The sequence below is a fragment of the Helicoverpa zea genome, chromosome 12 (genome assembly GCF_022581195.2).
Source record: "Helicoverpa zea isolate HzStark_Cry1AcR chromosome 12, ilHelZeax1.1, whole genome shotgun sequence".
Taxonomy (NCBI): domain Eukaryota; kingdom Metazoa; phylum Arthropoda; class Insecta; order Lepidoptera; family Noctuidae; genus Helicoverpa; species Helicoverpa zea.
Window position 1 is genome coordinate 11303034 of NC_061463.1, and position 25272 is coordinate 11328305.

A 25272-nucleotide genomic window follows, 5' to 3' on the forward strand; every position below is an offset into this window, starting at 1 on the left:
TTGGGCAGTATACATAATGCCCGGTCATTATGAATAATGCCCAATATGAGAGTGCAATTTGATAATAATTATTCAAATAATCAAATTGACCGGGCACTATACATATTGCCCGTGAACTTTTGGGCAAAGTAATACTAACATATTTAATTTCATTTTTTTTATTGTTATTGACATTTAACTTAAAATAAACTAAATATTAAACCACTTAAATAATCAGCCTCATGATTTGGATTAATTATGAAGGACTTGTGCACCTAACTTTGACGTTTCGAAAGAGCTTTCATAGGCCTATTTGAAATAAAAAATTTTGAGTTTGAGTTTGAGTTTGACTTCTGCCTTAAAAATCCACTAGTTTTTGCATTTAAAAGTTAAGGAAAGTCATATTAAAAATATAACATAAAATATAATTAAATTTAAAACCAAAAATTTACAACGTATCTTTGTTTTATACAAATGACTTATTATTATAAAACAAAATAAACTAAAGTTTAAGCGATCGGACTCATTATTTGGCATAATTAACTTTTATTATTTAGCTTCTCTAAATATAAGTCACATAGAAAATATAATTAAAATAGGGTGCTATTTAAACAGGCTTCTTTTTAATATCATTACTCGCCCCCAAAAATGTATGTTGCCTTCTAAATTACTAAGTCAGCCACAATTAAATTTGTAGCATGCTAAACTAAAGTAAACTTCTGAAACACTATTAAATTACATCATAAAATATATTTATTTAGCTTCTAATTTTTTTACTCAGTACGTTTAAAATATAACACATCCCATATCAATTGACAGAGCATGGAAGTAAGCATGCAACATGCAGCAAGCATGGCTTCTGTCACGGCTCCGGCGCTGCGGGGCTCCGGCGGTCCCATGCGAGCTTATCGTCGCAGATGGTTTTCACGCTCACCACCGCAGCTTCGGCTTGCTGGCCGGCTCCGACGGCCAGCCTCAACCGCGGCGGCGAGCGCTGAAACTACCTGCACCTCAGCTCGCAGGCCGCCTCGCCCCTCCGCGCCTACGCGGTTTTGAATTGCACTCTAGGGGTAGGGCAGACAAGACTACGTGGAGTCGGTTTTGCAGCGATTCGTTTTCGTCACTAAGTTCAGATTTTAATACAATGTTTTGAATCCAAATTAAATTCTACCATAAAAAAAGGAGCCAAGAAAAATGAGATCAAGAAAAACGAGGCCGAGTTAGTAAATTGGATGACAATTGTCCAATTAATAATTTTGTGGCTAGACTTATAATTTCCCATTAAAATAGAACATATAATTTAAAACAATAATCATAAAATATGTAGCAAGTAACAGGATTTATTTATTAGAACAACTGCCACCGTCGCACCGCATAAAATATAGCTTTATTATCAATTTGCCCAACTATCATGTAGCAATATAATAATGCCCGTGCAATGTGATAAATAATGAAGTTAAGATAGTTATTAATCACTTGGCCCGATAAAGCTAGACATTATTCATAATGCTCGGGCATTATAAATAATGCCCGAATTAATCACATGGTCCATAACATATACACTTAAGAAGACGGCGGGTGAAGTAGGTGATACGCCACTAGTAACGCCATCTATCGACACTATATAAAACTCACTACAAATTGCATCCCTCATTCCTGGACTTCCAGAATATAGGTTTCTTCAATAATTTTATAAAGCTAGACGTGTATCCGGCTTTATGAAACAGATGGCAGTATATTCATGAAACTACAACAGACCATTTTTTCAGCAAATGTCTACTTGAATTTTCAGGGAGCAAATGGACATAACGTCATGTGCCCCAGATTAAAATATAACGATAGTCATCTTGTGTAGGAAACCTGTACAAAATTAACCCTAGGTCTGAAAACAAATTATTTACATTTTGATAGTCTTTTGATAACGAAACTAAAATCAATAACAGTCTAGGCCAGGCCCATGTTCACCAACATAGACATCTGTTTTCTCAAAACAATTGTTTACACTATGAATTTTTTACGCTCAAATTTCTGAGTAAACAGTTGTTTATAGAAAAAACTGCGCCATTAAAAAAAGATGAGTGTGATGCAGTCTGTTGTGCCATTTAGCTATAACAATAACCAAATCATTCAAAGCTTTCAAATAACAGATTTGGGATGGGAAGCAATGCACAATTTATGGTTTGGTTATCATTATAGTTATTCAAAAATATTTGATTATTTCAAAGAAGAGTTAATATTAAAACAAGTACATAATTATCAACAAGTGTATTTACAGCTAGCCTACATTAACAATACATAATAAATCTAGTTTTTCTTGTTCAAAGCAGTTCCTTTGGGCTTCAGTCTGTTCGCAAGGATACTCCGTCTCTCTTGCTCTTTCTCAGCTTCCATATTCTGGTATCTCTCTTTAGCAAAGTCGAGTTCGGAACACATTTCAACTATCTTAGCGGCCATTTCTCTTTGCTTTATGATTCGCTTCTTTTGTTTTTGCTGAAATGAGAAATTGAAAACTTTTGAATTTAAATATAATAATACTGTTTAATGATATTGGTAATGCTTAATTATAATCTGAATACATAAAAAAAGTTGTGTCAAATGTCTGAACCATTAAAGCTGAAAATTGAAGGAGTGGTAGCTTATAGCTGGGAAAAGGAAATACTGCGGGCGGAAACTAGTCAGCTATAAATTGTATATTAAAGACAACAGGTATTAGCTAGCTACATTTCACTGCCATATGATTAGTAAAATGCAAATAATGTACTTTTAAATATGCATCAGTATCATCATCATCATCATCATCATCATCATCATCGTCATCTCAGCCATAGGACGTCCACTGCTGAACATAGGCCTCCCCCTTAGATCTCCACAGATACCTGTTGGAGGCGACCTGCATCCAGCATCTTCCGGCGACCTTTATAAGGTTGTCTATCCACCTATCGGTATCATTATCACCGGTCCACCAATCAGAATCTTGTTCCTAGATTATAGGAAGTGTTAGATTTTAGGTACTCCTTTCGGTATGGTCAATGCTAAAAAATAGTTAAAATATACCAGTAGAGGGGTTGGTCGCCCATCCAAATATGTGAAGTCTGGGGTATCGGTAAGAATTCCTTCAGCGTTACGATTACGAGACAAGCCCCGCTCTACTCGCCATTGCTTCGAACTCAAAACTGAAGAGCTGCTTAACGCACGAGATACCACTGACATAGAATACCGAGCATTGGTTAAAAACAGAAGTTTTGTAACAGAAAATTGTAGGAATGATATATTACATTGTGCTTGAGAAAATATTGTGGCACTTTTCAACATAATGCTCATGATTATAACTTTGGTCTTCTCGAAAAACTCGTAAAATACTAATTATGTTTGTAGTGAAATAAAATAAAAGCAAAATATGCTTTTTGAGGTTACTTTTGTATTGTGACAGTAGGATTTACACGTCAATGTCAAAATAAACAGTTGCCAGAACTAAATTAAGTACTCTTATGGCCCTTTTAGACATAATTTGCACAATGATTATGTACACAAAATAATGCTGCATTTTTTTACAAGCATTCTACATTTATTATTTTTACCCAACAGCGATAGTTAAAGGGAAAAACATTTTGTTGTACATACGAAACCCTCTTCACGATGCTCTAACACTCACTTGGCTAGTTATATTTTGTATTATATAGAAAACTTACGTGAACGTACTCAAGTGACAGATGCAGCTATTGGGTAAAAATACATAAAGCCATTATTAACCAATGAACGTTCATCACGCATTTTAGCAACCAATCATAGTCGAAGAAGTATGAGTCATCATTATTTATATTCCCTTTTGTATTGAGATAAGAAAACAGTCGATATTCAATTCTGAGACGGATCTGACACAATTTTGTGCCATTGAAAGTTATTTTTGCCTGTAAAATTTTGTGATATCTCATCAAGTGTTTGTTTCTGTTGTTTTACGAAGCGGAAAATCCACTGTCACGCCAGGTACTGTTTATTTTTTGTAGTTTCATAACAGATCGATCATACATTGCGTTGCGACATTTGTCTACCGTCTAGTACTTTCTAAGGTGATTTTCCAGTTCACACTAGATCTTTCTATTTGTTTTAATACAATTTATTAAGTAATCAGTCCATATTGTGATTATACATATTTACGGTTGGAGTTAGTTTATATGGTAAAATCGACGGTAATGAATCAATGGGACTTGAATTGCACCACAATTTAGGTTTTGTTTGTGTGTATTGCACCAATACTACGTCCTACCTATTCTCTAGTTTATTACCAATTGTTAAACAAATTCTTAAGTAATTCTTGATAATATTAAAATTATTACTCATTTTAAAGATCACTGAATCATGTGTACTGTTGTGTTAGCCTTTTATATTTTATGATTCAAAACAATAAACATTTATGTTTTGTATGTTTAAACTTGCTGATGTCAAAATTCGGTCATATAACACTGTTTTTTGATACGGAAACAGCTCTTTTTTTTTCAAAGGGTTTAAATAATATTTTATTTTACAATTTTATTACAGTTTTATTTATTTTCTAACATATGATTTACATTTTTAAATATTAAATATAAAAATAAAAAACATTTAAAAATATAAAAAATAGGTTGCCACCGATATCGGGCACAGAGTCCAAGGTACCGGTGGTTAGGGTCCCAGAGACAGAAACCTCCTCACAATACGTGCCGTATCAAGGAGTACTGCCTTCTGAATCAGTCCCTTGATCCAGCCGCCCAACGAGAGCCTCCTGAGGTGTTCGTCGAGGCTCTTGGCTATTAAACCATTGGCCGTAACGACAATCGGCACAACAACAGCCGTGTCGACACTCCACATGGCGACAACCTCGTGCGCTAAGTCGAGATACTTTATTTGTTTCTCTTTCTCAGCTTTCACAAGGTTCTCGTCATGCGGAACGGCGACATCGACTATCATCGCGCGGCGCGCTAATCGATCTATCACCACAATATCAGGCTTATTGGCTACAATAGTCCTGTCAGTGATGACAGATCGATCCCAGTACAACGTGATATGGTCCTTTTCGAGAACTGGGTCGGGCGCATACCTGTAGTACGGTACCTCAAGGTCTACAAGGTTGTATTGCAGAGCAAGCTGCTGGTGGATAATCTTGGCCACTTGGTTATGTCTGTGCAAATATTCACCATTAGCCAAACGAGAACAACCAGATATAATATGTCTGATAGACTCACCCGGATGGTGACATGCCCGACATATGTCAACCGTCCCGTCTTTCACGATATATCTCCGGTAGTTATTCGTAAGGATAACTTCGTCCATAATTGCACATACAAACCCTTCGGTTTCTCCAAACAAGTCACCGAAGCGTAGCCAAGATACGGACGCATTGAAGTCTACATCGGGGCCATGAATAGCCCCGAAGAAGCGTCCGTGTAGCTGTTTGCTCTGCCATACTTCCTTGCGATCATGGGTAGTTAGTACCACAGGTCTGCGCCAGTTCTCATTTGCCAACGATAGCGGGGTGAGTCCTTTGTCCACTGCTACCATATCACGATGCATACCCACGTCGCTTTTGAGAAGATATTCTCTGAGACTGCACACCTCACGGTTGTGGAGCGTCTTTGCATTTAAAAAGCCTCGGCCTCCACATTTCCGTGGGATGTACAGTCTCATCACCGACGATCGTGGGTGATGCATTCGTTCTGCGGTCAGCAGTGTGCGGACTCTCCTATCCAAGGCATCCAATTCAGTTTGAGTCCATTTGAGTATGCCGAAGGAGTACATCAGGACTGGCATGACCCAACCATTATAGGCGCGAACAGTTTTATTATTGTTGTTTTACCCACAGATTTGTTATTTGATCTGTGTGGCTTTTGTAAAAAAATACCATGCTAAATAAGTCAGAAAGGGGCAAATCATGTACACTTCTAGAAAACCACTAACCCAATTTTATTATACAGCAATCATGAACATTATGATTGATATGCGTTAAGATGACATGTTAATCTAATCTTTACATTGTTTCAGTTTATCAGTGTGTAAGTGCCGAAAACTACCAAAACGGCTACCGAAAACTTAAACTCGAAAGACCAACCAAATTACAACACCATGTGTATGTATACTTTTTAATTATTTTTCTAACCATAGACAATTTTTTTCTGCAGTTGGAACTATGTGGCAGAACCCAGGTGTTTATCCAGGAGGTTGAATATTAATTTAATTCTTTGCACTGTTGATATTAAATGATAAAAGAATATTATTATAATTGAAAATTGAATTGGATGTGGTGATAAAAGAAGTATACTACATATATTATGTTTTATCTTTGCTCATAAATAAGGGATTTGGAGTTGAATGAGCAATGTTTCAGCTGTGAGTAAAATATTGTTGCTGATATGCTATATAATCAATAACTTACTTTTATCTTACATCCTATTGAAGTATGCAATGAAATAATCATACCTATTTGCAAGTCCAAAGTATCAAAGTATTATTCATAATTTTTGGGTATAAGATATTTAAACTCAGTGAAAAGCATATATATCTGCCTTAATAATCATACATGAAAAAGTACTATTGAGGCCTATCTTTCTAAATCAATTATGATAATTATTTTTTCTAATCATTTGAACCAAAAAGTTCTTTTATCATTTAATAAACAATCTATGTTGCATTGCACCAGCACAGACACCTCCATTTTTTATCTGTGTACAACATGAATGTACTCATGTTACTTAGATGATACATCATTATTGTAAATAACACAGAAAACAAACAAACCTCTGTTGCATTGTTACCTTTTTATTGCTTATGGCAGGTGAATCGTTTGCTTCAATACAACTTAAGCATGCTCTACAGGCAATAGAACATTTTAGGCAGTCTCTTTAAACTTAAAATTATGACCTTTGGGAACAACAAATTTTAGATTTTATTTTTTTATCCTATGCTTAGACACATAAGCTCTATCGTCTAAACATAGCCTTTTGACACATTAAGTACAATCATAGACAATTTTAGACCTCTTTTATCAGAATTGAATGATCTGCAAAATAGTTATACTTACTATTGGAACTACCCGATATGCTAAAATTAAACCATCAGTACATATTGTTCATAATATGATAAAGCATAGGTACCATTTATTTTCCTTAATATATATACTGTTATGACATTATCACAATGACTAACCGTGATATATATGGATTGGTTGTTCCAAGTATTTTCAGTTCTTACAACAATATATACTTCTTTGTCATAACATCATTTGATATGTATGTAATGACTTAATGAAGTATGTTTTGGCTAAAAAAGCAATCCATTAATCAGTTATTGACGTTTTATGTGCAGATTAGAACTTGTTATCTACTTTACCAATATATAGTAAATGAAAGATATGAAAAGAATCTAGATTGTTGTTACCAACAATATCTTGTATGAAGGTCAAAGGTTTCTTATATTATAGTTATGTAATCTTGTTTAAAATCTCACCGAAATTCAAAAGACACACAAAGTCACAGTCAAATTCATTCTTTATCAGGTATCCACCAAAAGTCCCTTCCTTGTTTCTCACGAAATTATTCCTTCAATAACAACAACCTTCCAAGCTATTATTCAGCCTCTCTGTAATTAAATAATTATCCAATATATTCAGAAAATACGTTACGCGAATAGATAGAGTGAGGAATGAGTATATAAGAGGAAGTTTGAAAGTGGCGCCGGTATCAGAAAAACTGCGTGGAAACCGGCTGTCGTGGTATGGGCATGTGATGCGGAGGAATGAGAGTCATGTTGTGAGGAAGGTGATGAGTATGAACGTGGACGGATATAGTGGAAGAGGAAGACCAAAAAAACGATGGATGGATTGTGTGAAAGTAGATATGGTAAGAAAGAATGTTACTTGTGAGATGACGGCAGATAGAAGAGTATGGAAGAAGAAAACATGCTGCGCCGACCCCAAATGAAATTGGGATAAGGGCAGGAGGATGATGATGATACTCAGAAAATACGTCACACATAAATACGCCCATTTCGCCTATACTGATACTATGATAATTTTGCGTTTCCACTGCATCTTCCTGAAGACCTGTGTAGAATTTTACTGTTGTTAATTCGTTTCCGCGGGCTCCCCAATCAGCACATATTCGCGGGAAGTCCCGAGAAAGGACTCGGACGCTATCATTTTCGCTCGTATCTGATTCGAACTTTACACAGTGAATCTTTGCTCCTTCAATGTGAATTACAATAACCGAATAAAGATAAAAAATAATATTAGCTTCATATTAATTAAGTCGAATTTCAATCTCTCATCAAGGATGGATCGGTAATTGTAATCCACAGTTACGGATTTAAGCCATCGTCTACCAGTCTCTGAGATCTCAAACTGTGACCACTTTTGATTTCTGCGCTCCTGGTACAACAAGGCCTAGCTACTATTGTTTTCACACGGCTTTGTGCGTGTGTAGTTGTAATCACCGGCAATCATTGTTCAGCTTTATATGTCAATGTTATATTATCTCGCTTTATGATGTCTTGGTATATTGTAAGATATAATGATATGGCGATAAGGTTGCTGACGCAGGTATCTTAATAAGAAAATAGGTGTGATGTTATTATTTAAATAGAATTTATGTCAATTGAAAATTGCTCCAGTTGTGAGCACAGCTCTTCTTCCAGTCATGTGGCTTTTTCTGTGTAATTGATAGGTTTCTATATGTTATCTGAAAAGGATAGATACAGAAATAATTTGATTGGATACCTACACATAAATTAAGCTATACTCATCTTAACAATTTTATTTGAGATCGATGTACCATGTCTTTTTCTTTGTCTGAGGTTATCTCAAAAGTGATGCTAATCTTTCCAGCAATATTGTCAACACAAATCATCTATTGTTTCGGTGGTCTTCCCCTTATCTATGTATTTTATCTAGGTGTCTGTCTTAAGAAAACACTTCAGACAGACAAATAAATTCTGCAAGAAATGCACATACATTACTAGACCCTTACATAATAATGTTACCGGCTTGATGTGAAAGTTACGTGAAAGTTCTTACTTGACCAAACAATTTTTTTTTCTGCTCTTTAGTGACACTGACATTTTTGGATAACTCGATTAACAATAGTATAATCATTCCACTTTTTGCGTATTGTTTTGTTAAAAAATTAAAATGAAAACTTGAATTCGGAATGTCCATTTACGCACGATGACTCAGTAGCTGGCTGAAAAGAAGCCAGACGTCCTCGCTCTACAAGAGCAAAGAGTATTCACTCACTTATTCAGTATGTATACGACCTCCGTAAATGACCGGTAGCATCAATAAGCATTAAGTACTTACAACAGATAATCCTATTAAACAGTACTCATAAAAAATCGCTCACAGACGCATTTTCACGCACACTTTATCAGAATGTTAGTGTTTTCCACGCACACAGCCATAGTTTCGCAATGAAAGAATAATTTTGACGTCACACATACTCACTGTCAACTCACACTAGCGTATGTTAAGTGCACACATAGGGTTAGCCTTTGATACGAGAATGGATTTGTGTGAGTGGGTTCCACACTAAACATACAATTATTAAAACTGAGTTAGTAAAGGTTTTTCCCATTGTAAACATGGTGACGCATGGCACATTTTAGTCCCTTTTCCTGAACGTACCAGATAATACAACAATAGCCAGTAACTACCCAGTTTGTATAACGCCAGTACAACATTAATTGGCAATGAGGAAAAAAATATCCACAACGTTCTTTTATTTCATACGTACACCCACTTGCAAAAAAAACTCCTTTGTAAATACTTATTGTCGATACTAAAACTACAAATAGTTTACGAAATAAATATGTACTTACCTCATTATATATTTTAAAATCGGTTTTCTACCTCTATATGATTTTTTATTGCTCATGTATGACTCCGAGCAAAGTCTCGATTAAATCGTACCTTCGTCGGATGTTGTGTGACGTCAATTTTTATCTTCCTTTCCTCAATGCCCAAATGATTCATGAAAACGACAATCCCCGTATCACCGTGACTCATTCCAATGTCGTATTCAGTTAAAGATAGTGTTCTTTATATAATGATCAATACTATTATCCCTTATTGCTTTGTTTCATACATTTGTACAATTATTCATACTTCAAACTTTCAGAAGTACTCCTCCTTCGACCACTTTTTCTCTTACAATCAAATATAATAAATATAAAAAGAAGGTATCCCTAGCTATCCTAGGAAGAGATTCCAAAATGAAAAGGTTCTATGTTCACTTACTTTTGCATTTTTTTATATCAGGTCGCGAAAACGGGACTGGTCACCTAAAATGGACGACAAGTCCTATCTTAAAAATTATAGGGAAAGGTAATAGGTACATACTCATCCTCTTAGAACAATCTTTTTTTGATACCATTTACATTACCTACACTAATCTTAATAAATAAAGCAGCCAAATTCTACATGCGTCTTGGCTTCGATTCAAATGTACGGATCGATAACTAAGACGCCATTATTTGAGACAAAGTAATGAAAAAACACCATTAGACCCGTGCCCTTCGTTTCACCTTTTCAAGATACATAAGTTATTCCCGACCCCAAATCAGCCAGCAATATCTGTCTGCAATGGGGTAGATTTTTTAACAGCAATCACATTCGTAAATCTTCTTGCAAGTGCCACTGGAAGCCACGCTTGAAACAGTTACTTTACGCAGAAAGAAGATGCAATAGATAGATTTTCATTTAGAAAAAAAAAAATAATGCGGAAGGCTATTAATTGCTCTAAAAATACGATTAATATTAGTGAACATGGGCCATTTTCTCTCCTGGACCATTTTGGGTATACGTAAGTAATGCTTGCGTTGCCTGCAATATTAAAAGAAAGTCCACATTGAAAGCAATGTATCAAATTCAATGTTGTCTCACAAGAAACAAATGAAAATAAAAATTGATAATGGCATCACCGTTTACTTGGTACTTCGAAATAGCTATTGATTTTAGTCAACCATGAAACATCGATGAGTATCTCACAGTAAATATTTGATGGCGATATAATTCGATAGTGCTGATAAACATGCTAAGACTGTCAAGAAATTATTGGATAATGAATCACTCACTTTTTGGAGATCTTTAAAGCAGTCTTTAAAGTGAAGCATTGCTAAAATGTTTATGAAATAAAAGATTTTCTAGTCAAAACCTAACTAAACATGTTTTGGGAGATGGAGATGTTTACGACAAAAGTTGATTTCTGTATGTACTTAGAAGTCTACACAGTTCTTTGTCTGCATTCTTAATCGAGTATCTAAAATCTACATAACGGTTAAGATTATATAGCAAACCCAGAAGCAAAATTCCTTGGCTCAACAAAACTGACTTCGGGGAACCCCCTTTCACAAACGTTTGCCAACCTTCACACATTTCATTATCGTTTGTTATCGTAGTCCAGTAATACACACTCGAATTTGCACCTTATTGCTATAGTTATATGTTGCAATTTGTGTCCACTGTTGTATGTTCAAGTTTATTCGCGGTATGCAGTCCCTATGTATGTATGTTTATGCTACGCTGTTATCCAGCCAGCTTACGATATCACTTTATCACAAACGAATTTGTCACTTATTGATGTACTGATAAAGTCCATATTTGTTTTAGCATTGCCATTAGTGTTAATTTCTAGGATATGGAGTGTCATATGTCTGTCCCTTTTGTTCAAATATTATGTTATTTGGTTGTTTCATTCATTATTGTGAAGTGTGGGTGCAATGTCGGAAAGTAAAGGTGTGTCGTGAATTTTAATGTCGCTCAAAATTGTGTTTGTTTCGTATAAAACGTCTCACTATTGTCTTCGTCTTAAAACTGCTATTGTATTGTCTGAATATTTTGTGTCGATGCCTTTTCACGTTCTGCAGAGTCAGTTTGGAATATCCAAAATTGATGAACTAAGTTTATGGTAAAGTTTCTTCTTAAGAGACCTGGAACGTGATAAGGCATTCTTCTTAATTTCTGGGGCTTCGAAGTTGTATTCCTTACCTCCTTTGTTTTTTCTTCTTCTTCTTGGTTATTTCTTCTTAATGACTTTGTCCAATCTTACCATTCGGTCTTCTAAGAGTCAGGTTAGCTCCATCGCGTAATTAAAATTCAGTTGTGTACCGTAAGATAGCTGATATTTAGGTTAGTAGTTAATATTATCTGGTATTCTACGATGACCAGATCCATCATAGCTTTACATAATTCTTTTCCGCATCTTTTACGCCCCAGATTTTTTCTGTACAAGACACAGTCATTAGTGGTTTCTTGGCAGCAGATACTCTTTTTTCAAATTAGCAAAAAAACGGATATTAGAAGCGAATCATATTGATACATAGTATTTGGAATTCAGCGTATAATTAAACTGATAACGCCTAGGCTGAATTTTCTTAGAATATAAACATTGGTTCGAATAGTTCTGTACAAGAAAATAAACAGCTATATTACATAATGCCGGGAGAACATAAAAACATTCATATGACATAGCACAGCCATTTAGCAAGTATCAAAATCATTTGTCAATAACTCTTTCATTAGTAACTTGATACTTTACTGCAAGTTAATTATAAACTGGTTTCCTTATCTAAACTATTCTACCACATACCTGAGTCATCTTAAATGTGTGGTCCATATAATATTACTCAATGTATTGAAATATGGTGTCTTGATTCAAGGTAGGGCTGCCATCCGTCCGGGTTTCCCTGGATTTGTCCTCGTTTGGAGGCCGTCCGGAGGCCGTCCGGGCGGGGTTTCAAGAAGTGTCCGGGGAAAACCCGGACACTTTTCATGTATGGAAGTACGTCATTGAATTTAAGTATATGTTAATAGTAAATGGATTACAAATTAGGTATTATTTGTTTTTAAAAAATCGTACTCGTTCGGGGGAAAAATGCGATTTACGCCAAATGTCCGGGTTTTTTTAATGATTGTCCGGGTTTGGCGAAATTCGAGATGGCAGCCCTAATTCAAGGTTACAATGTTGTTCCTATGTTAATCAGTATACCCATCAATAAGTATCCACATATAATTATCCGTATAATTAGTAATTTATCAAATAAGATTTATTAAAGGAAAATTGCAGTCGTGACTGTGTTTAGTTTATAAACAACAAGAAGGATGCATATTGACTTATTCTTTTCATATCTACAGATCAGAATCAAGGCGGGTATCCGCAGCAAGGTGGATACCCGCAGGGCGGTTACCCACAGGGAGGATACCCACCCCCACAGGGTGGATACCCTCAGGGCGGTTACCCACCGGGGGGATACCCACCGGGTGGATACCCACAGCAAGGCGGGTATCCTCCCCCGCAGCCAGGGTACGGCGCAGGATATGGCGAGGTGAGTCTTTTGAAGTTTCCTTTTAAAAGTGCTGTTAATTAGTTGTCGGAATAATAATTTGTTGAAACGGGTGTTGTTCTAACCGAAAATGCTATTCTACTTCCTACTAAAAGTTTAAATGCGAATGTTTGTATGTATGAATATGTTTTCCTCTTTCACGCAAAAACTACCAAATAGATTTTAATGAAACTTTATCAGAATAACATACAGACTAACTTTTACCCGGGTGCGGAAATTAAGTTCCACGGGATACAGGTGCAACCGTTATTGTACTAAATACTTGCGATTTTCTTCACAAAACGTCTAGTCTGACAGTCAAAGGTCGTTTTGGGGCCTCCACCCCACTACATTGAATGAGTGAATTTTATGACGCGGCGTGTAATCGACGCCTACGCAACGAATGTGTTCGCTCGCGTAATATTTTTTAGGTTTCAAGGTTAGCGTGCTAAATTCTGCCTCGAAACTGAACTAGCAATGACCTAGAATTTTTGCTACACGTGTATACCCGGGAATTTTATTTAATTTGGGTTATCAAACATCTGGATTGTTTTATTCTGCTAGGCCTAAGTCATAGTGGTATCTTTAGAAATCGTTTGTCTGCCTTTCCGGCTTCAATGTAAATCTATACCCACATACTATCTGTAATGATATAATAAAGAACAAACATGTTTTCGTTTGTTTGTATCATAAGGGTCAATTCCCACTGAAAGAGCAGCGGCCGGCAGCGGCCGTAAGAGCACGGAAAATGTAAGAGCGCGGCGCGGTGCGGCGCCGCGCGGCCCGCCGCGCTCGCGCTCAATCCCTTGCAATTATTTTACGGCCGCTGCCGGCCGCTGCCGGCCGCTGCTCTTTCAGTGGGAATTGACCCTAAAGGTTCCGAAACTTAAAGAACCTATTTGAAAAATTATTTCACTGTTGGAAAGCTACACTCTTCCCTAGTAACATAGACTTCTTAACCAGATACGGGCTGTAATTCCCTCGAGACGCGGGTGAAACCCTGGGAAAACAGCTAGTGAATATAATGAACGGATCACATATAGTCTAGCTAGAGTGGAGCCCATTAGCCGACCAGTGCAAAGTAAAGGTGACTTTTCATTAATATTCAATTTGCAGACTGAATCTATATGAAATGAGTATGATAATAAAGTCTAGTATCACTCATATTATGTGTAACTGTTTCATAACAAATCAGTGTATTGCATTTCATATGTTGCACTGATGTAATTGAATAATTTCTACTTTCTACGCCAATTAGTCACACAGTTAGTATTTAGAGTGGAAAGTATATTACTTCTCAACTTTTTGGGATAGAAACACCATTGAAATCTCGTTTTTGGTTAAGAAAGAGAGATGAGAGATTTTTGATCTTCTTTTATAAGGGAGAGTGTGAGATGCAGTATAAGTTTGATTCTAAACGGAATATAAAAAATAAATTATAATAGAAAGGCCAATGTAGGCGAGCGCTAATGTCAATATAATTATATGTATCATTACAATATAAATAACGGTATTACTCATACCATTTACAAACTACGTCACTCCACCAATCCTATTGGAAGTGATCTAGTATACCACGGTACAATGACAGGTGTATTCACCAGTGACTTGTAGTAAAATGTATGGAATTTGTAACAGTGACGTGTATTTCTTTGAATGCAGTTAGGAGGACTCGGCTTTAGACTAGTTAGTAATGTTTATTGATTTTCCTGTTCGTAGGAGGGGGGATCCTACTCACAGTTTTATTGTTTGTTATAGTACCTATATAGGTTTGTGTAGGTTGCCTTTGTGGCTTAGGTTACTGCGTATATGTCGCGATTAAGATGTTTAGACTGGCATCCTAAGTTAAGAAGAGGTCGTGTTATTCGGGATTTAATAATATTTTGCGTTGAAGCCAGTAGAGCTTTTAATGATGCGTTGCTTGCGTAGACATTAGGTTTACCTTTTCAATAGCACTTGGTAATTTTCTTCAAGTATAGACTATTGTTCCATATTGAACTGTTTGTGCATATATGTATGTCAGAAATGCGTTTGTTTGTAAATATCTGCTAGTAGTTATAAATTGCTAGTATAGATTGACCAATTCTTTTTCTAAACACATAATTCTAAAGCATAGTTTGCCTTTTTTCAACTTCAAGACAGAAAAACGGAACATAACTTTTTGTCATCATTGAATACATAATTAACCTAACCAAGAAAGACACCACAGGTGGACATTTGAATTAATTAAACCAGTTGGGCAGCTACTTAAAATACTATAAAAATATTCTCTAACATACCATATCAGTAATCCGGTTTTAGCTTTAAAACAACAAGTGATCTTTGTAAAATCTTTATCAGCTGATGTAAGATAAGGAACGAGTAAAGTCACATTTGATGTTAGTTCCCGATTTAAAAACAGTCATTTTGAATGGTGATATTCTATCCTTACAAACGCTGTTAAGTGGATACTTCCTGCTGTTGTACTTGTACCCGCCTTTGGCCCCAGATATGCTGCGCCTCATTTCCCATAGAATCAGTCCACTTCGTCGTTTTCAGTTTCTACTTTTAATTATTTTTCAATACTTAGTAAAAAAGACCAAGGTTTCAAAATGCGTGTGTACGTATGTTGTACCTATCTTCCTTTAGCTAAGTTAGTCCACACTTATATTTTTGGTTGCGAGCTAGTGCAGTGAGAATGCTTATTATTTCTTATTTATATAAATATGTCACCTTAAGACTATCCTACCCTATGCGCAGTAGCCAGGAGGTCAAAGACCCTCTCAAGTATACATTTCCGTCACGGTTTAAGATTTGACCACTCACTGCAGTTGCGTTAATCATACATAGATACGTTATTACAATCACTGCCTTTGAAAATGGGACACTGCGAGATTATAATTTATACTTTTATGCTAATATCATAAATAGATAAGCACCTATGGGAAATCGTAGGAGTAATCTCAAGATCTCCTGAGCAGATTTTGAAAATTGTATTCTAAAAACGTTGATTTTCAAATATTACTAGTGATACAACCGTTGTGTCATGTTATTGATAGAAATCATGCATGATACAAAATTGCAAATAGGTACATAGGTTTATGCAGTTGCAGTTAAGAATTCATCATTTTAATGTAATGATCATGATGATGATGATGTGAATAAAATTATCCAGTTACACCACATAGTTTACACGCCTACTTAAATAATTATCTCATTGATCTTCATTAGTGCAATGTATATTTATGACAGGTCAATGCGAACATTTTACATATGATAGGCATAAAGTTATCAGAAGTATGACTAAACGGGATTTTACAGGGGAGTAACCTTTCTCTATAATAGTACAAAGTTTAAATTGGCATACTGTTGAGAAAAATATTGTTGTCTCTTTTTAACGAAATGTTTGCACAAGGCGAGTCAATAAGCGCACCTCTACGGTATGTTTCATTTTATCATGAAAATCTGTGTAGCCATTATTGAAAACACTATCAGTATCAAAGTTCGTTACAAAAACACAGCAGAAATAATATTTATCTTCTGTTATCTAGTCTTATCCATGAATCATCTTTGTTCTCCAAATATTTTTAAACTTGATCATTTAACACTGCTCGAAAGTACTTACTACTTAGAGATTATCTCTAGAAAATTCTTTCTAATATAGAAATCTACATTACTCATTTCACATATTTTCTTATTACTTTTTTATTTATTAACAGGCATTCGAAATCTTCCTAAACGATGCCCATTTCTGAATGAAATCTTTTAAAAACTGTCAACCATGGCCTTCTAAATTCAAAATCATATTACATAACGGTTCATTTTCGCGCCATTTTCGTGTGGCCCGTCCCTCCTGTCTAACTTATCAGTTTTACCCATTTTTGTATCAGCTTATCACCCTACACCGATATGGCTTGATAAACACAACTTAGTATACAAAGCGACAACACGGCCACAATCATGTCTCAGGTAAATTTTACTCGAAATTTCTAGTAAATGTCTGTTAATACACTTGGAAACAATGAAATTTGGGCCTATTTTAAATTCCTACAAGTTTTTTACCTAATAAAGTATTTTTTGAAGGTAACTTAGTGACCCGTTTTCATTGCCTCCAAGTGTAATTCGTGTGATTGAGGTTATGTCATTATGCTTGTGTGATATTTCTATGTTTGCTGTTTCGAAAGGATTTTGGGCTAGTTTTAATAAGTAAAATATTAAAGTTCGGGCAATAATCAGGTTGTAATATTTTGAATTTTTAATCTTGAACATAATTCTTGAGTATTGCCAGTTGAAATACATTCCTTACTATAGTTCTTTATTATTCAGAAAGTACTTGCGTTGTATAAAATGTTTCTAGGTTGTAATTTTTTCCTATATGTTACAGTTGTCATATTGTTATTTCACATACATTAGGTACATTTTGGATGGTTCTAGAATAATACCAATAGGTTTATACAAAGTTATTTTTACATACCAACGGAAGTTCAAATTCCTGTACACAATACAAATTAATGGTAATTTGACATAATTGATAACATTAAAGGATTAACCTAATTGAAACGTAGCACGATTTTACAGTACTTTTTCCTATGCCCAGTTTTGACCACATCATTATCAGCCTATTTTATCGTCCCACTGCTGGGCACTGGCCTCCTAGTCCTCTCACACGGAAAAGATTTGACCTTTTTTTAAATTGTAAATCATCAAATGACCTTCCACGCTGTAGGGTAGCAGCGCGATCGAGTGTCAGACTCTTACTGACTAAAACGCATCATGTTCATTAAGCCCTTTATGTACAAGGGCCGCGGTAACTCTTTCGAACAATCCCGCAGCCCCGGGATAAGTTTTGACCTCAAAGAAGGACAAATGCTTGTATTCTCGGTACTGTAAACATATCGATTCTTCGCTCCAGACATTATGGCGCCTTCGTTGAGATGGTTGCGTCGTTATGACCTATCCCAAATGTTATAGCATTTTGTACATGTATGTGCAATGTCAAAGGGGTAAATTTTTTTGCCTGTATGTGTATTGGCAAAGTCTTCGTAGTGGTCTAGTTGATTTGTGAAATTAGTAGCTGTTGCCTGCGGTTCTTTCTGCGTCTTGGGGGTACTATTTCCCACACCCGGATAATAGTTGCCCACGCATTTTTCCAAGCTCTAGAGTAGACCATCTATCTGAGTCAACATTCATTTAGGTTTTGTGGTGTTGGAGTAGGTAAACATAACAGTAAGGCAAAGTTTAGGTACGTCGATTTCGTGGTGTTAACAGTCAGACAAAGTAACTTCGATAATATTAGTCAGGCTTTATTATATTGCGGTAGTTTTTAATAGTACCTCAATAAACATCACACAGACTTTAACAAATACCTCTAAGTAACCTAACCTTCAGTTCTAAAAGTGATTGATTTAGCAATTATACATATATCTACATAGCTAGGCATGTTCTATAGTGAAAAATAATGAAGCATGAGGATCGATTCTTCGTGACCTCGAACACCATATATTTATTTACCTATATTCGCTGCGGCTTTATATTACCCACCCTATAGCACGCTGCAATTTTGCGTAAATTATGTAACTTTTCTACTTTCTACGTGACATCAAAGACTCAATGACTGAGTAAAGATGAAAGAGAACATCTCGAAGAAACCTAGACTTTAAAGTCTGACATCACCAATATCAACCAGTGGCTATCTTTGGATAGGCAAAGTTGTTGGCTATGCTCCTACTTAGCATTTCTTCAAATACAGACAGCACATCAACCTACCTCAAACTGTCAAAATTTCTTCAATAGATTTTCAATCTTATTACAATAGTGGAAGGTTAGTGATCGATTGATAAAATTTGTCAGATTTGGGTAGGTTGACCTGCTGACATCTGTACCTATAAGTGTATAAGTATATATATTATTATGTATAAATGTATATCCACATGTTTATAATATTGTGTTGTTCGTTACAGCCAGCAGGATACGCGCCTCCGGGGGGGAGTCTGGGCGAAGATGGAGAGGTTAAAGGCTTCGACTTCACCGAACAGTCCATACGCAGATCTTTTATCCGCAAGGTAACTATCCAATATGTAAAAAGAACGCTGTGTAATGTCTTTTATCTCTTTTTTATGTAAAAAGTATTATTTGAGGAGTCAAGTGTAGACAGAACGTAAAACGGAAATTACCTACTCATATTTTAAAGAGGCTGCCCAGTATATATGAAGAAATGGTCTTGAAACATAAAGACTACCTAATTAATGAAAAAATATTAACATTAAGACTACATGTTCTCCTTAGCCGAACTGCCTCATTATAATTTGATAATTTCCAATAGTAGCTAAATAAAATCTTTGACAGTTTTTGGGTCATTCAGTAAGCAAACAACAGCATTGTAACTTCAGCATCAAGCACATCTCAAAACACAATCTTTCTTTACTATACAAACATTTTACTATTTCTCAGGTTTATTATTGCTATTTTCTCCACAATTTATGACATTTTTCTGGTAACTTCCAGGTGTACGCGATCCTCATGTGTCAGCTACTCGTGACGATGTCGTTCATCGCGCTGTTCCTGTTCCACGCGCCCACCAGGACCTGGGCGCAGCGTAATACTTATCTCTTGTAAGTAGTGCGAGATATTTTAATGACAAATGTATTTTGAGGAGGTATTTGTACTAGCTATAAGGTAAAACTACAAGATTTAAAGTTTTTTTGTCTTCACCTAGATATTGACGTTTCGTAAGAACCTGTAATAGGTCTACATGAAATAAAATCATTTGACTTTGGTTGTCGTGGCAAAATAACAGCCGCAAGGCTAACTAATAAGGTTAAGCAACTTTTGCCACGGTCGCTGTGTTGATGGGCAGTCGTCTTGTCATGACGAGTTCCGTGTTTCTTATTGCACGTTAAACTATTGGGTCTCTACTATCATTTGTACGTCTTTGGTAGTCGTTACGAGCAATCAGGGGTAACTGTAATGATGATAGGCAGATGTTCCAAGTAAAACACTGGTACTCACCTGCATCTAGTTAAACTCGGAACCGGCCACAAAATAGTTTGGGAAAAGTCTAGCCAGGTCATCACCATTTATGGTGTTGATCACGAAAAAGGCTATTTATAGGTAATATAAGTTTTAACAATGATATAGTTTTCTAATGATATATTGTTATTTCCAGCTGGATAGCTCTGGTGGTGGTGTTTGTCTGCCTGATCGTGATGGCGTGTTGTCACGACGTGCGGCGGAAGGCGCCGCTGAACTTCATCTTCCTCGGGTTATTCACTGTCGCTGAAAGCTTCTTACTCGGTCTCACTTCTAGCGTTTATCAAGTTGATGCGGTAAGTTTGAATGGTGTTAGTTTTATTTTAAAAAATATGACTCAATCGGTACGTCTTTGAATTCTTGATGAATATACCATAAAATTCATATCTAAATTGAGAACCTCCTTTTTTGAAGTTTATTAAAAGAAGGACAATACAATCATGAAAATGTGTGACACAATACGTACTTATTTGAAAATATTGAAATGCGCTAAAGTGTGTATTACTAAAAAGATGTAGGTTTTTTTAAATTTACTAAAATTGAATACCTTTTGAATTCATAAGTTAGAAACTAATTTTCAATATTTTTTTAGTGGTTACTGAAGAGACAGCAATACATTTCCATCACAAGTCACCTAGTTCATACTTTAAAGACTGATAAATCCACTCAACATTTTTTAACCTAAACTGTTTAATTAATGTAAGAAAACTTATTTTCTCAGGTAATGATGGCAGTGGGTATAACGGCAGCAGTTTGCCTCGCGTTGACACTGTTCGCGTTCCAGACGAAATGGGACTTCACCGTCATGGGCGGCTTCTTGCTCTGCGCCACTGTCGTACTACTCGTGTTTGGTAAGTTAACTTGATATAAATGTAAAAAACCTCTCAAATGTCGCGAGAAACATTTTAAATAAAAACTAGTTGAGTACATTCAAATACAGTACATGTAGCAGTTTATTCCAAAATCGTGAATAATTTATTGATTGCGGATTATAATTCTCGATCCATCCGTTGTTTTTCGATTCGACATTGAAATTAGATTTTTTATACAATTTATTTGAAGTCAATTTCAAATCGAAAAACACTGATTATAGAACCACTATATTGTTTTACTACTTCCCGCCATGATTTTCGCTTTCTCTCTGTTCTTTGAGATAGCACCCCAGTATAAAGTGGTCAGCACTTAACGAATTTACTTTTTGAAAATCCATCACACCTTTTGCCAGGAAATTCCCGAATCGATCATGCTGCCAAAACATGCTTTCACATTTAAATCTGACTTTTTTTGTTCCAGGTATCGTCTGCATATTCATTCCCGGCAACAAAATAGTGACACTAGTGTACGCGTCTATCGGAGCCCTCATATTCTCCCTGTACCTCGTGTACGACACACAGCTCATGATGGGTGGAAAACACAAGTACAGCATCTCCCCTGAAGAATATATCTTCGCTGCTCTCAACTTGTATCTGGATATTATCAACATCTTCCTGTACATTTTAACTATTATTGGAGCCGCTAGGGACTAGGACAGAGATTAGGGCCTCGGTTTTGAGTGTTTTTAAATATGTTTTTTGCTAAGTTATACTATGACATGGAATGTTTAGTGTAGTCACTAAGTGTCAGTGACACTAGTGTAGTCACTATTGGACTTTGGTGACTCTAGTGTGGTCACTAAGTGTCTATAGTTACAACAGTGTAGTCACTATTTGTCTTAAGTGACACTAAATTTTCTGAAATTGTAGTGTCAGTTTTGTGTCGTAGTGTAAACTTAGTTTTTGATGTCGAATCGTATTTTTGGTGTTTGCATAAAAAATAATTACTCTAAAACTATGAGCAACGATTTTCTTTTTGCTCGTGAAATATTACAAAAATATGTAAATGTGGCTTAACTCTTTTTTTTTTGTGATAGAGTACAAGTTAGGTTAGTGTTGTGGGTTTTAGCACATCTGTGTGTTTTTTCTCGTAACTGGAGGGGATCCGATGGCATCCGAAGTTTCACGGAAATTACCGAATGAGCAGACATATAAAATAGGTTAAGGTAGTGATGTTAACTTTGATTTTCTTTCTCGTATAAAAAATACATCAAACTTTAAACTTTATGTGAACACCAAAATCTAGCTTCTCAATAAAATTAAACATTTATTCCAAATACAATTCGGACACTACTTATTCCAATGATGGAAATATTCCAAATTTTCTTGTAATTTGTAATTCTCGACTTTATTTGCTAATGTTTATATGTGATGTGATCGATATTTTTGCATTTACTTTGGTAAGGACCGAAGCCCTTTGAAAAATATTAATAATGACGTGATCCGTATAACAGGGGCTTATACAAATAATAAAAAAAGTCATAAAAATAATAATGAATACACAAATTATATTATCATTGTTATGCCTGATTATATCAAATTGCATTGACCAAACTTAAACCCCTTTTCAAATTATAATTTAGTTACCATAAACATGTTATTATTTTTCACCTACCAACTACCACCAAACACAAATAGGGGTATGAGTTCGTTTGCACCTGCTTATTATTTTTCACATAGCAAATAATGCTTGAAATTTAAAATATTTACATCCATAAGTCCCTGTTAAGGTTGGAGATTATAAGCAGGAACGGATCATGTCGATTTAAAAGATAAAAAACAGATTACCTAAAACAATACTTATCTCACTAGAATAGGTGAATAGACTAGGTCGCCTTTGCACTGTAATCAGTCCAAATAAAAAAGTTATAATCTACTTAATTGTATGTAATTGGCTGTTGGAAAATTTTGCGCAACTTTTGTGCAAAAATATGCTTTGCGCAACTAGTTTATTGTAATACTATATTTTTATAAAATAATTACGAATAATTGCTTTAAAAGTTTATTTCAATATAATAAAGAATATCGTTAAAATTTAAAAATACTACAGTTGCGCAATATTTTTCTTTATCTTTGGGCTCGCAATTAGCATTGTCATTGTATCTCTGTTCACAAAAGGTTTTATTCAATAAAAATCACATCTATGTGCACAAAGGTGACTTCAAATCCATAGATTTAATAAAAAAAAGCTGGCCTGTATTTATGGTAATAAACAGTATTGTGATATAAGTATATAAACACTCTTTTCTCACACCAGGCTTTTTGGCATATTTTATGTATTACAATTTTTCTTCATTCATTTCAATAGAAAGTACCAAAAAATTACGTATTTTTAGTACCTACTGGCTTTCTTTCATCACTGATTACCACCATGGTTTATACATACAAACTTAAGAACTAATTAAATAATTTATATTACTATATAAAGTTAGAGTTTATGTTAAGGTTTTTGTTATTTTCCTTTATTAATTAAATGTAAAATATTAATAGTTTTTATTGTTTTTTTTCTTTATCTCTTTTATTTACCTTTTTCGTTTACACTTTGTTTGGAATAAATTCTTAAACAAATAATAATTATTTGTTTGAATAATAGTAGTGAAATAGTAAACTAAATTGTCACATTTTTTTTCGTTGCGTTAAAAAATCCTATTTAAAAAGTTTTTAGATATAATGCAAATAACGCCAAGCATATAACAGTATTTTAATCTAAATTATATATTAGTACCTAATTCGTGATTCATACACAGAAATGCGCTTTAAAACTATTATAAATAAAAACGTATTTATTATGCTTCAAACATGAAAATTTGACAATACATCCTAATTATAATAATCTGAAACTAAATGCTAAGATTTTTTTTTTTAGTTTGTCACTATTGCACATTTTTCAAATACAACGGTAAGACAGAAGTATAATACCTATTTGGTAAGTTACTTCTTCAGTAGTTGATTCAAAAGCATTACAAATGAAATAATAATTATCATCACACAATATTTTACAACATGCCAACTGGCACCAATCAAACGCCTAACCTTTTGATTGAACAATGCGTCTGAGTTTTAGGCCCAATTTCACTGACTACATAAACGTTATAAAACAGTTAATTTAAGATAAACGGACGTTTATCTTTTAAGGATAAACGTCCGTTTATCTTTAAATTTTCTGTTTTAATTTCACTGTAAATTACAGTGAAAATGGGCCTCAATGTTTTTTCAGTGCACCTGTCGTCGTATTTAAATGTACGAGTATGATGCATTGTTTTAAAGTAGTCCAATTAAATCATCAAAATTATAAGTAGGTATATTTTTATGTTGAAAATGCTAGCATAGAGATTTCACCCAAATATAATATTAATTAAAATAGAACGAAGAAAGAAAACGAAAAATTAGTAGAAAACGTTTGGAGAAAATTATACTCACTGTAATTCAACGGTTCGATAGCTAGAAATCGTACCTTTTTGTATGTAGGTATCTGTTTCATTGTACGTGAAGAGTTTAATATAAAATGTTTATTCCGTATCTTACCGTGCGTTTTTTTTACCATCTATTTTTTTATTTGATATCTTTGAGAAACTAATGAACCAACTGTTTCCCACGGGCTGATTAAGCTTGAGTATTATTTTGTAGCCTTTAAATCATCAAGTGAAAGCTCCCCGCTGTGCTTGTAGGTAAAGGATTAGACTTCTATATTATTTTTGTAAAACTCTTTCAAGCAATTGGGAGCAACTAGGCCTTTGCCCCGCAATGGGACTTATCTTCATACAAAAGATAATTTTGATGGTGTCAATAGACTTTTGCTGTTAACCGTACTATTCTGTTTACACTGTCTAATTTATTATGCTTCTCTTCTACTATACCTAACTGCTATAGTGAGTAGACAATGATGATAATGACATTCCTGTTGACTTATATGTTGGTTTACATCATGCCTTTCGGAGCTACGTTAACAGTGTGAAAATGACCGTACAAAACCTAATTCAAACGACATTTATGAAAGTTACAACATGCATCACAGTTTCCGATAATGACAATCTACTCCAAGGTATTTAATTACCTACAGAATACAATGTAT

General features: G+C 35.0%; 2 protein-coding genes and 1 long non-coding RNA gene across 9 annotated transcripts; 1 reads left to right on the top strand and 2 right to left on the bottom strand.

Moving 5' to 3' along the window:
• Window positions 1-2229: 2229 nt before the first annotated feature.
• On the bottom strand, window positions 2230-3426 carry LOC124634904 (39S ribosomal protein L52, mitochondrial). 2 transcript variants are annotated; one of them, XM_047170576.1, is made up of 3 exons: window positions 3255-3425; window positions 3034-3182; window positions 2230-2469 (listed from the first exon to the last, which is right to left on the bottom strand). In XM_047170576.1, exons 1-3 carry the CDS (start codon window positions 3298-3300, stop codon window positions 2284-2286), a joined length of 381 nt encoding a protein of 126 aa, XP_047026532.1. In that variant the 5' UTR covers window positions 3301-3425; the 3' UTR covers window positions 2230-2283. The 2 variants fall into 2 exon arrangements, with proteins under 2 accessions (XP_047026532.1, XP_047026531.1); XM_047170575.1 differs by having other exon boundaries at window positions 3034-3426.
• A 380-nt stretch (window positions 3427-3806) lies between these two features.
• Window positions 3807-23694, top strand: LOC124634902 (protein lifeguard 1). 5 transcript variants are annotated; one of them, XM_047170570.1, is made up of 9 exons: window positions 3815-3963; window positions 5995-6005; window positions 6132-6170; window positions 13133-13323; window positions 19260-19361; window positions 19804-19910; window positions 20465-20624; window positions 21050-21179; window positions 21622-23694. In XM_047170570.1, exons 3-9 carry the CDS (start codon window positions 6140-6142, stop codon window positions 21852-21854), a joined length of 954 nt encoding a protein of 317 aa, XP_047026526.1. In that variant the 5' UTR covers window positions 3815-3963; window positions 5995-6005; window positions 6132-6139; the 3' UTR covers window positions 21855-23694. The 5 variants fall into 5 exon arrangements, with proteins under 5 accessions (XP_047026529.1, XP_047026526.1, XP_047026527.1 ...); XM_047170571.1 differs by having other exon boundaries at window positions 6132-6155; XM_047170573.1 differs by lacking the exon at window positions 6132-6170 and having other exon boundaries at window positions 3807-3963; window positions 5995-6079.
• On the bottom strand, window positions 8574-10222 carry LOC124634905. Of its 2 annotated transcripts, none has more exons than XR_006984940.1 (3): window positions 9020-10222; window positions 8778-8937; window positions 8574-8684 (listed from the first exon to the last, which is right to left on the bottom strand). It is a non-coding gene; the product is annotated as an uncharacterized LOC124634905 (long non-coding RNA). The 2 variants fall into 2 exon arrangements; XR_006984939.1 differs by having other exon boundaries at window positions 9820-10162.
• Window positions 23695-25272: the final 1578 nt, after the last annotated feature.

What these genes read in the sequence shown, in the direction of transcription:
- LOC124634904 (XM_047170575.1), bottom strand. Translation starts at nt 3,300, where the DNA reads ATGAGCATTATGTTGAAAAGTGCCACAATATTTTCTCAAGCACAATGT. An exon ending in GGCGACCAACCCCTCTACTG is followed by an intron (nt 2,470 to 3,033) that starts GTATATTTTAAC and finishes TTCTCATTTCAG; the next exon opens with CAAAAACAAAAGAAGCGAAT.
- LOC124634902 (XM_047170570.1), top strand. Translation starts at nt 6,140, where the DNA reads ATGTGGCAGAACCCAGGTGTTTATCCAGGAG. An exon ending in CCCAGGTGTTTATCCAGGAG is followed by an intron (nt 6,171 to 13,132) that starts GTTGAATATTAA and finishes TCATATCTACAG; the next exon opens with ATCAGAATCAAGGCGGGTAT. An exon ending in TGTCGTACTACTCGTGTTTG is followed by an intron (nt 21,180 to 21,621) that starts GTAAGTTAACTT and finishes TTTTTGTTCCAG; the next exon opens with GTATCGTCTGCATATTCATT.